Genomic DNA, 11,931 nt, shown 5'->3' with positions numbered 1-11,931 from the left:
CCATGGAATGCAGACCAGTTAATGGCATCTAACTCTGCAGGGGCAGAAACTTGTCAGACAGGATTATGTAGCAGTGTTGAAGTTGGGGTGAGATAGTTTCGGTAATTTCATTTTCCTGCTGAAATAAGCATTATTAGTGTTAAAGAGTCTGTTTTCCCCCCGTCAACTTACTTCATGTACCACAGTGGGGAAATTTGCAGTGTTGCAGCAGAAGACAGTTTGACACAAAATTCAATAAGCACAAACGAAAATGAAATACAATAGAAAATCGTACTTCTGCATATTGCACATGGGAACGAGGATATGTAAACATAGTGACAAGCTTCTACAGAGGCAGCATCACTGTCTGGTTTGGACGCTGCGCAGTTTCTAACAGAAAGATCCTGCAGAGACAGAGAATTGTCATGGGCATGAGCGGCACCATCTGACAGTTCAGCCATGCAGATGTCCTAGAAGCATTGAGACACTTGTGAAGCAGACTCGTTCCAGTCCAGTAAGGGTGGTGTCATTCACAAACCTCAGGAGCTTTGCAGACTGGAGGTGCAGCTGTTTGTGTACAAGGGGAAAGAATGCAGCCTGGAGGGGAAAACAAAACAGTGTTCCTGGAATTTTTCTATTATTATTAGGTTTTAAGCACTAAACTGATCGGAGCTATTGGCCCATATGAACGTTTGTTATTATACAAGTGCTGGGATTAGAAATACAGACGAGGAACTTCACTTTAAAACAAGGGTGAGGTAATATTTCTATGTAATATTTGAGTATGATTATTTAATGACATATCTATGAGATGATAACAAACATTTCAGTTGGTTCCTGAACTATAGTTGATTTGATGCTTTTAATAGCAGAGATTTTAAAAATAACAAAAAAAAAATAAAATACAAAAACTTGTGGGTGTAGCAGGATTTCGTAGTTTTGTATTTAATAATATAAATAATTTTGCTAGACATATAATTGGAAAAGTGCCTAGGGTGGCGATAAATCTGTGTCAAACTTAGACAGTATATAATTTAATGTACATATATTTTATAAAGTCTACGGTGTCAACATAAACATAACATAGCAGCCATAGCAGCATCCTGAGTCAGTAGGACTGAGTTGCAGTAGTAGAAGAAGAACCGACAGCCAATGAGCGACGAGCTGGAGAGCAAAACGGGCAGCCATTGGCTGCTTCAAAATATGGGCAATTCAAAAGCTAACGTTACGCCTCGCGCGGCGATTACAGTTGTATCCGCAGCAAGGAGGGAACGGACGATTTAGGTAAGCTTTTCAACAAATGTTTACATTTGTATTAATAGTAAATAATCACTAATGTGGCTTTTATTAACTCCAGAAATGCGTATTCTCTTAAGGTGGCAAAATTCATCTCAGCTGTGAACGTTTTTCAGGGCAGTCGGTCTGTTTGTTAACACAGTGCCTTCTCTCTAAACATATAGCATAGAAGCTATCCGATGGAAGCTAAAAAGTAGTTTTAAAACTAGACATGTCGCTTGATTGGACGTTTGACTGAACGCAGAAGAGTGGAATTTTCACTAATTTAAGATTTTTTTTTAGGTGAGTTGTCATAAAAAAACATAGCCGGTGATTATGGCCGAAACCGACTCCGGTGATATCTCCGAGCGTTACCAGTTTGATGCCCCGTCTCACGTAGTCGACTTTAAGGAGTTGTTGGATGCCGAAACCGACGACAAGTGGTTTGGTAAGTCTCCCCTTCGAAGTTTTTACACCGTCCGGGCATTAGGCTAACGTTATAGCCAGGGTTATTGACGGTTGTACACGTTTGTTTGTTGGTTGCTTGTATCGCCTACTGCCACATAACTGATCCCAGGTCGCTATGTAGCATGCTAACATTAGATGTAAACAGTTCTGCAAGTGCTGATCGGTGATGAAACTTTCTGTCGGACTTTATGCACTGAATGAAGAAAATAACGTGTTATTATTCAGGAAGTGAGACTCGGACAAACTCGGACACAACGTGTTTCCATTGTTTAGCCATAATCTGGAGGAGTACAACAACACAACTAACATCTTCATAGAAACAAAACGTTTTTAATTAGTAATTGCAAGAACTGTTCACCATCATGTGTGTAACTGTTTATCGCTGGCATCACAAAATAATAGTTTATCATGCTTTACAGGAAGTTGGCATTGTTGCACAAATATGGCGATGAAAGGGGTCAACACTGGAATGTGACTTTTGTGGTTTCAACTTTTCCCCTAAAAAAATTGTCTGCGTAAATCTTTGTGACACAATCCAGAAGATTCAAAAGGAGTGTTTCGGTTGTGGAACTGCATACACCCAGACGCTTGAATTGATTTAATTTGCCTTTTGCGGCCAACTGATCCTAACTGACTTTAGGCATTGTTTTGATTTATTTTCAAAAACCTATTACTACAGGACTGAGCGACACTGTAAAATGTATAAGATCTGTAAAGCTCCTTTAGGGTTAGTCTATTTATTCATCTTCTTTGAAGCTGGTACTACAGTTAAAGTCACAACTAGGAATAATATGTACTTTTACTTTTTCCACCTTCTCAAATGTGAGAATCTGATTCCTCACTTATTCAGACCACATGATGCTGAACAGAATATTTTTGGCTGTTGGAAAACCGGACATCACCTTAAACTGTGTGTGTTTTTATGTAATGAACACCAACATACTTTTGCTCTCTTCACTGTTATTTGTTTTGCACAATGATGAAGACTTTACGGTTGTAAAATAAAATGAATACCTTTGAGTAGTAGCTTTTAGGCAAGAGATTTAGGAAAGTGATCGGATCAGGGGCTGAATAAACTTGATGGGGACCTCCCTATCATGGACAATTTGTGAGAATTTGTCAGTTTTTATAATGAACTCTTTCCTTTGAGCAGAACAACAGGCTGATGAAACAGATGGCCAGCTTGTCCAGCTTGTCACGCCATTAAGACCCGACCAGCCGTGTTTGAGCGATGACAAGTCTGGGACCATAGCAACCCCTCAAGTTGGGGGTGATGTTGACTCAGGTTAGTGTTTTTTATTGTTTATTTAATTACTTCTGCACTATAATAAGCGTAACTATGGCATGGTTAATATTAACCTATCTGCACTGATCAACATTCCAGGTCCCAGCACATCCGCGTCTCCACCTTCAAACATTGTCACAACCTGGGGCACTAAACCGTGTCCTCAGAATAAGCCCCAACAGAAGAGAAGGACTGCTAATCAACCGCCTGCGCAGCCACGCAGGTACAGTCGTTGTAATAACTACTCTTGTGTGATGTTGTGTAAAGATGTTGTGCTGTACATGAATGGAAAGTTTTGTTTTATGATTCCTGAAACTGCAAAGATTTACACCAAGGAAGTGGTGTTTACAAGATGAGGACTTTTGAGTTGTGGTGTTTTTCTAAAGTTACATCTCAGTGTGCAATGTGAGTCAGATTAAAACGCTGTTATAATTTCTTTTCTAATCTATTTAAGGGTTTCAAAGCGTAAAGAGGCGGCGAGCGGTCCGGCTGCACCCCCATCAAAGAAACCCAAAGAGTGAGTGTCACGATTCTCCTGTATCCTGAAATATTCTTTTTAATGGAGTATACATGACCTGAAAAGCTTCTGAATAGGCTTCAGATATTAAGTGTCAACACAGACTGGTTTCTTGTTTACACTTTCAGATGTAGGTCATGTATTGTCAGAATCTGACACTTCTTAGCTTTTGTTGTTCAGGGTTTTAACTCTGGCTTTTTGACGTAGGAGTCCAGTCGTCCGAAGATCCAGGAGTGGGAAGCTAAATTCCAGTCTTGGCTACCGAAGGAGTGAGCGGCTGAATTCTCGGGCTGCGCTCAAGTCGCACGCAGCAGCTTCCACCTCCACAAAGACTGAGTGAGTCGCACTACTGGTGAAACCAGTCTCTCAGTTTTGGTCTGAAGGCACAGACACTTGGACAGCAGCAGTTGCAAAATCATACGTCCTACATTTCCAGCACCATGATATTGAAAGATACATTTTTTTCCTCTGCCTCCTACATGACATCCTTTTCAATCTTTTATTAGTCCAAATCCTGATGCTGCTGTCGTGTCAAGATGCATTTTGTGACCAGTTTTGGGATAATACAGGCATTCAGTTATCCATGTAAACAGTTCTTAATTTAGCCTTAAAACAATGGAATAAATCAACTCCAGGGTTTATTGAGCCTGTGTATGACGTTGTATGTCACGTCACTGTTGTAAAGTTGGCTTCATATATTTTTGGACAGATGGAATTTTTGTATTTTAGCTGATAACCAGTTATATACTGTGTATAACTTCCGTGTTATATGTAATACATGTTGAGATCATAAGAAGCTACCTGATGAGTGGTGAAACGTCTTCCAGAAACTCTACAAGTCCAATTGCCTTTCTTTACATATCTGTTTTGTCCAAACAGACATACTTCTGAAGAACAGGAGCTGGAACGCATCAGAACCCTCCAGAACGAAGTGGCTCTGCACCGCAAGAAGAACGAGGCCAGCTACAAGGCTGCTCTGGCTGGCAGTGAGTAGACACTCCCAGCTTTTTTTTTTTTTTTGGCTGGAGCCATTAGTACGATCTGAAAGTTGAAATTTGGGTGCTGTTATTTCAGATCCACCACCAAAGAAGATGATCCTGTCCACGACGGTGCCCAAAGACTTTCACTTCAACACAGACAACCGTGTCAAGGCGTCCTCTTCATCCAAGACGTCCCACAAGGAAGTGGATTTTATCAGTCAGCTCCGCAAACCAACCTCCCCAGTAAGTAGTTCACATGAGCTCGCGACTTGAGGTTTCAGTCTGAGGGGCGACTTCAGACAAACTTAAAGGAACAGTATGTAAGATTGTGGCCAAAACTGGTACTGCAATCACTTTCAAAATACTGTAGAACGGTGTATCCCCTCCAACCTCCCCCCTGACTCGAGGTTTCCAGGTTACCGAGGTAACGTTAGGCTGCTCAATACGTCTCAATTACGTTTCACATTGCCATAATCGACGTGCTAATGTTGTTTTCCTCAGCGTTTCAGCATAATGACAGAGAAACGGGCTCATAATGCATTGCTAATGTTAGCAATGACGACTCGCCGTTTTTATTTCCCAAACAATTCCTTACCTTTTCAATTCGATGACCCGCCTCCTCTGTATGCGCTAACGTAATGTTCCTTTGCACGAACATGCATAACTTTGTTCGACTGTCGTGAATATTTTAAATGTCCATTTACATTATGTACAAGTAGGTTAGCCAGGAGAAAATTAGCAACGTTGGCGTCTGTCTTCAAATTCTTCTCCGTTTTCAGCCGTCTCCATCTTTCAAAGGCATCTCCTACAAATCCTTGTTTTATTTCGGACTTTGTCACGACGTAGTTCGGATTCATAACGAGGTCTTAGGTTTCGTAACGTTATACATGTTTTATCCGACACGTTCGTAGCTGCAGCTGTGGTAACTAGAGCAGAGCTGGCAACCCGGAAGACGAAACTCTACTGGCTTCGTGATTAGTAGATAGGTGGAGGGTGGCGCCTCAGACCAAAACACAACATGACAACAATAACATCAGTTGAGGGCTGCAACTTTCACTTTTAAATGACAATATCCTGGCCGGACCACTGTTGTCAGTGATATAAGTATTTGAAGTGAACATGATTTCTTCATGTCTAGTGACATATCAGGGCCATTTTATGATTAATTGAAATACATTTCTTACATACTGTTCCTTTAATGTTTACGTGATTAAAATCCATTGCTACAATAAAAATGCTCTCAGGTAGCTGCTGTCTGTTGATCTCAACATTAGTTGGGGCAGCAGTATTCCTGGATTACTTTTGTGTCTGTGCACAAGGTTTTGTTGACGTACCTAGATATTTTCCCCTCTTGTTTTATCCAAATCTGACATGCGGCCCGTTCAGTATATTGGTCAGGGAACCCTGCATCAGGAGTGTTTTATAGGTCTCCATTATCATGTCTCTACCTAACCTAATTGCTTTGTTGTTGTTGTTTTTTTTTTTTAGACAAAGGCCAGGAAAGGTGCCACCGTGCCCAAACCCTTCAACCTGTCGAGGGGCCACAAAAGAAAAGTGGAAGAGTCCGACGCGTACGTGCCCGTTGCTCAGCAGATCGAGCAGTTCGAGAAGAGAACTCCCACCCGCTACCACCTGCACAGTCGCAGAAGCCACGAAAGAGGTGCGTGGACGATTTTCAAACGTTCAGCGCCGCTTTCTTTTTCTTTAAACGTTTTCGTTTAATCTGTATTTGACTTCTTCTTTTCGTCAGGGCCGTCCCCATTGAAGGGCGACCACTTAAAGCTCACCCAGCCTCACTCCCCACGCCTGGTAACCCGTCAGAGGAACCGGCCGCCCGCTGTTAAGAGCGCCGCTGAGATAGAGGCTGAAGAATTGGAAAAACTTAAAAAGTAAGGGCCTTTTTTTTTTTTTTTTTTTACTTTGATCCTCCTTTCATTGACATTAGTGAATCCGAGTGGCTTCTGCCTGCTGCTGCACTTCGCTGGAGAGAACCATTAGCTGTGCTGAAATGAAAACTGCATTTTACTCAGTCCATCTATAATATAGAAATGTCCCAGTGTTTTGGAGAATTTCCCATTAATCTCACAATGAAGAAAACACAGTGTGACATATAAAAACTAAACCTCCTTTTTAGTATTTGATGTGAACTAAAGCTAATACACATTTTTCCACCACACATCAGGTGGATAGGTGTAGAGTTGCACGGTACCCCACGGTGCCAAATCGTAACGGTTCCTACTATACTAGAAATTCTGCACGACGGTACTACCGTGGATTACTATATACCGGTGCCAGTTTCCGCAACATAGCGACCGCCTCTGCTCTCCTCCCGGCTTCTCAATGTCCGCCCGTCTGTTATCTGATTGGCTGTTCGTGTGTTTCTGCCGGCAAGAACGACCTCCATGAAGGCAGCTCCGCTTCGATAGAAATTCGCTTCAAAACAAACGACAAGCTAAAGTTCTGTCTCGCCCAGACGCGCGCAGGGCTTACAGTCACATGAGACAACACACTCACCACAGCAGAAGCACCGGGCCCGAGCGGCGAGTCTGCCGTGGCGTTCATAAAAATAAAAATAATAAAAAAAGGCCGCAGTATCGCGATGATACCCGGAACCGCGATACTTTGTCTTGTATAGTATCGTGTTTACTCATTTTTGTATCGTGACAAAAAAGTTTAACACCAACTAACTATTTAATCACAGGTTTAAAATCAAGCCAGTGGAGCTGAATAAGAAGATACTGGAGAGCGCGGAGGACCTGAAGAAGCCGTCGGTGAAGGAACCCACCGTACCCCAGGGGTTCGAGCTGGAGATTGAAAAGCGGCTCCAGGAGAGACAGACGACCAAGAAGACCCAAGAAGGTGACGAGAAGCCCCACAACTTCACCGCCAAGCCTCTGCCCAAGAAGGTCCTGGAAGGAGTTGTGGTGAGTTCATGTCACACTGAAACTTGTTTGAGACGTTTTTTTTTTTAATTGTGGTTTTGAGCGAGCATCAAGTATTTCTACATGGGAATGTAATAACGATGGGATGTCCTCCTGTCAACAGGGATTGCCAGAAAAGAAAGTTCCATTTCCAACTGTGCCTGAGTCCCCAGCGTTTGCCCTCAAGAAGAGGGTCCGTATGGGTCGCAAGGTTGAAGAAGTAAGCGCATATTTGATTTAACACTCCTTCAGTTTAAGGTAACCCATCCAATTTGCTCAGTTGCAGCCGTGACAATGATCTTGACTGGTGTTTTTTTGTGTGTGCTCAGGTAAAACCGCCCTCACCAATTAAGGCCCCTCAAGTGCCTCACTTCGGCCTTCCCTTCCAGCCACGGCTACCAGAACACCACCATGTGGAGGTCCTTCCCTTTTCCTTTGAGCAGAGGGAACAAGAGAGAAGGGCACTGAAAGAGAAGAGGCTGGAGGAGAAGCGAAATGAAGAGGTGGAGTCTCACTCATAGAATCTGCCACCATAGACCTCACAATAAAGACAGAAATGTTAAATTAGTTGTTTTTTTTCCCCCCCAGGTACCACAGTTCAAGGCGCAACCCCTGCCAGATTTCGACACTGTCGTTCTCCCCGAGAAGAAGAAGCTGGAGCCGACGAAGCCGGAGCCTTTTAGACTCCTCATAGACGAAAGAGGAGCCGTGAAAAACAATCGCTGGGAACAGATTGTACGACACGATACGCCTCTTATTGCACGACAGCCATTTTAATACTCAACAATGAAAGTCTCAACCTGAGGAGTGAACAATGTCCCCGTGTTCTTTGCAGGTGAAAAGAGAGCAGAAAGAGCAGGAGGAAGCAGTGAAATTCAAAGCCAGGCCCAACGTGGTGACTCATAAAGAGCCTTTCCGGCCCAAGAAGGAGGGCCGGGCTGCAGTGGGTAAGACTACAAACGTGCAGCGCCACACCACGAGTCACTCCTTAAAAGTCTCACGAATCTCTTCTTACGAACACGAGCTTTTTTTTGGCAGTGTAAATAGGTGCCGTGTTTATTCAGATGTGTAATTAAAGCACCCCGTCTTGTCACGCTGGGGAACGGCGACGGCTTGGCAAACGTTTGGTTTACGTGGCCAAATATATTTATCATCCTCCTCTCGGAAGAAACATTTAAATATAATATTCAGAAACGTGTGAAATGTCTGCCTGATACGATGCGTGAAAACCAGTTTGACCATTTCCATTTAGTAGTTTTCCTTGTTGAAATCTACCAAATAGAAATAACGGTTCCAACTGAATATCTGGGAGTTTTGGAGAGAGTGAAGTAGATCTTCCTCCCCTGCGCCATCTCTTCAGAGTCTGCTGGAGAAGTGCTTCTCCCTCGGAGGCTGAAGCACTTCTCCAGCGTTGTGTAACTCACTGTGCTCCTGTTGTCTTCACTGCGACGGCGTTCTTCAGAAGGCATTCGTTCTTCTACAGTTGTGGAGGCCTTCGAGCTGGCGACGGAGCGCCGGGCCCGGGAGTGGCAGGAGTACGAGCGGATGACCTGCGAGAAGGAGGCTCTGCGGGGGCGCATGGAGGAGGAGCAGAGACGGGAGCAGGAGCAGAGGGAGAAGGAGGAGATCAACAGGCTGCGGCAAGAACAGGTCATTATCAGTCTATTACTGCGTTGTAGATGAATTAAATATAGTCTGGTCCTGTAATGTGAAGAGGTTCCAGCTAAACAAATTTATTTGGATGCAAGATAATACTTTTGTCTTTTACGAGTACCTGCTTTGAGATAGTTAGCAAAACTGAATATAGATAAATGTTTATTACGGTTCTGGCTATGACTTGTTATTTACATACATGGGGCATGTGAAAGTTGCATATAAAAAACTTTAGGTTGGTCACAATGAGTTTTAATCGGGGTCCACCCTGGACAGGTCTCCAGTCTATCTCAGGGCTAACACAGAGAGACAGACAACCATTCACACTCACACCTACGGCCAATTTAGAATGACCAATGAACCTAACCAGCATGTCTTTGGACGGTGGGAGACACAGGGAGAACATGCAGAAGGTCCCAGTCGGCCGATGGATTCGAACCATAGACTGTATATAAACATGGACAATGCGTCCCCCGCTCCCTTGAATCGGCCAAACTGACGCCATTTTCCCGGGGATACGGGACTTTAGTAGCCTGGCTCCGCCTGCCCACGTACTTCCGCTCATTTGCATTCCCTACAGTACTCCGTCTGGAATAGCTTGATCCGCTAACGTTTACTCCGGCCAACTGGTTGGCGAACCAATCAGCGAACAGAGGGCGGGTCTGAGAGCGATTACGTTTCAGTTGCGCGCCGAGTTTGAAATGTTTACACGAACCGAGACGGATATACTCGAAGCCATTCGCTCCGTTGTGGATATGCTTCCTGGCATTACAGCACTTTTATTCCAATTTCGCGTCCTTAATTGCAATGGGGGATGGTGGAGTAGCGATTTGTTTACTTGTTGCGTTCTTGAAAGCGGAAGTACGAGGCAGCAGAGCCTGAAGGCTCCGGCGCATAACATACGTCATTACCAAACGTTGGTGATTGGTTAAAGGAACTCCGATGATTTTAAACCTCAAACTGTGCCCTCCCACCAGGAAATAAACGTTTGCCAATGGAGCTAGGCCAGACTCTCTGCGAAGTCAGAGAGTCTGGCCTGGTATCCAGGCTAGGACTTTAGAGCCACTTCCTCCAGACTCACTCGCATTTTCGTTTGATTAATACTACGCTCTGCTCTACCTCCACCAGTTACAAGGAAATATTGGATTATACACTGTACTTATTTTTAAAAAAAGATTAAATTATTATTTATTATTTTACAACCCTCACTTTACGGACTGGTTGGCATGGTAACTGGTAGTCGCCATTATGTGTGTTTCTATAGCGTCAAATAACTAACTAAAATTAAGCTTCGACATTATATTAACTACCTAAACTGACAGAAACCATCCTTGAAGAAAAATTATTTGACGTGTATTTTAGTGTTTTAGTTTGGCCCAAGTCCCGCCCACTAACATGGAGGGGGTGGAGCTTATGACCTATACTGCAGCCAGCCACCAGGGGGAGCTCTACTTGCTTTGGCTTCACTTTTTAGGAGCAGCTCCGCCGTCCATCTTTGTACAGTCTATGGTTCAAACCCAAATTTGAGTGTGTATGTTTTATTGCAACCCTAATGGATAACGCTGATTAATATTAATACTATGGTTACAGTGTAACATGAATTAACTTGTGAACTCTGAGTCCAGTGATTGGTGGTACAGACTTCTGGCATCCTTTAAGTATTTTAAGGCTTGTAGTTATGCTATATGGACTTGCTTTACATCTTCATTAGTGCCTTGTTGAATATAGACCCCAACTTTGTCCAAATAGTCTACAGCTCTAATTTGATCCAGTCTGACGGTGTCTCTTCTCTGCAGGTCCACAAGGCTCAGCCCGTCAGACACTACAAACCTGTAGCAGTGAAGAAGAGTGAAGTTCCTCTCACGATCCCGGAGTCACCAAACTTCTCCGACCGCTTCCGCTTGTGATCAGCCCGCCTCGCTCCACGCTAGGAACCTGTGTATTTTATTTTTCCTCCACGTGTTTTTATTTGATCTCTGCAAATATATTATCTCTAACAGTGTTAGTCGATGTAATGGTCAGTCTGTTTTTATGTCCCCAAGGTTGACATTTAGGTTTTTAAGTTTAAACTGTACATTCTTACTCACATTCCTCCTGCTAGTTTGACTTTTTTTGAAATAAAATTCCTCACATACCAACAGTGGTTATGGACGTTGTAGAATTGGAATTTGATAAAAACCCGACAGAGCATTGTCTGAACAAGTCTGGTTTACTTTAAAAGCCCTTCTACTATAAATGTTTTGCATAAAGTTTACAGAAAACTACTAGTAGACTTGACCCGGACAGTTTTTCTGCAGCCGCGATGGACTGAAGGAAGAATATGTAATATATGAGAAATATATTTTTCATCTGTTTGGCTTGATCAGACTCGTTTTCTGCTAAGAACTGAAACTGACTCTGATTGTTTCTGGAGTTTGAATCCTTTTATGGATTATCAACTTTTGTTCTTTTTTTTGTTTGTTCGTTTTTTCCCAACATTTACATTTAAGACTGTACCTATTTTTAAGGTCCTTCATTAAAAACTCCTTTCACTCTATAGTTGATGTGAATTCTGTCGAAAAAACTGAATCCATTTTATACAAACATTTACCAGTTACTAGTTAAAGCTCCCATCAAATGTCATAGTTCTTATTCCTTGTCCTCTGGTAATAACTTCTATGTGTAGGATAAATGTAAATAGTGAATCTGTGTGTAACTTTGCAGAAACTATGATGGACTTTCTAGTTTTCTCCAGACTGTAGCCTTCATAGACAACTGGAAAACTTGAGGGAAGCCTTATGTGAATGGGAGCGCTGGTATCCGTCCTCCCACCTGACATTTGAAACATAAGACTCTCTGACACATTTCAAATCC

At 42.9% G+C, this 11,931-nt stretch overlaps 1 protein-coding gene across 2 annotated transcripts; it reads left to right on the top strand.

Annotated features, from left to right (window-relative positions):
* The first annotated feature begins 1,233 nt into the window (after window positions 1-1,233).
* On the top strand, window positions 1,234-11,614 carry tpx2 (TPX2 microtubule nucleation factor). Of its 2 annotated transcripts, none has more exons than XM_084552797.1 (17): window positions 1,234-1,263; window positions 1,558-1,702; window positions 2,876-3,007; window positions 3,107-3,230; window positions 3,462-3,524; window positions 3,732-3,860; window positions 4,404-4,510; window positions 4,599-4,747; window positions 5,993-6,164; window positions 6,255-6,393; window positions 7,206-7,428; window positions 7,550-7,645; window positions 7,755-7,928; window positions 8,014-8,160; window positions 8,261-8,372; window positions 8,909-9,075; window positions 10,875-11,614. In XM_084552797.1, exons 2-17 carry the CDS (start codon window positions 1,591-1,593, stop codon window positions 10,983-10,985), a joined length of 2,157 nt encoding a protein of 718 aa, XP_084408923.1. In that variant the 5' UTR covers window positions 1,234-1,263; window positions 1,558-1,590; the 3' UTR covers window positions 10,986-11,614. The 2 variants fall into 2 exon arrangements, with proteins under 2 accessions (XP_084408923.1, XP_084408922.1); XM_084552796.1 differs by having other exon boundaries at window positions 8,888-9,075.
* Window positions 11,615-11,931: the final 317 nt, after the last annotated feature.

The sequence above is a fragment of the Chelon labrosus genome (assembly GCF_963514085.1).
Source record: "Chelon labrosus genome assembly, chromosome: 10".
NCBI lineage: Eukaryota > Metazoa > Chordata > Actinopteri > Mugiliformes > Mugilidae > Chelon > Chelon labrosus.
This window is presented reverse-complemented; position numbering and strand designations above follow the sequence as displayed.

Excerpts from the sequence above, each read along its gene's own strand:
- tpx2 (XM_084552796.1), top strand. The coding sequence starts at position 1,591 with ATGGCCGAAACCGACTCCGGTGATATCTCCGAGCGTTACCAGTTTGAT. Across the intron at positions 3,008-3,106 it reads TGGGGGTGATGTTGACTCAG|GTCCCAGCACATCCGCGTCT; the intron begins GTTAGTGTTTTT and ends TCAACATTCCAG. Across the intron at positions 7,646-7,754 it reads TGGGTCGCAAGGTTGAAGAA|GTAAAACCGCCCTCACCAAT; the intron begins GTAAGCGCATAT and ends GTGTGTGCTCAG.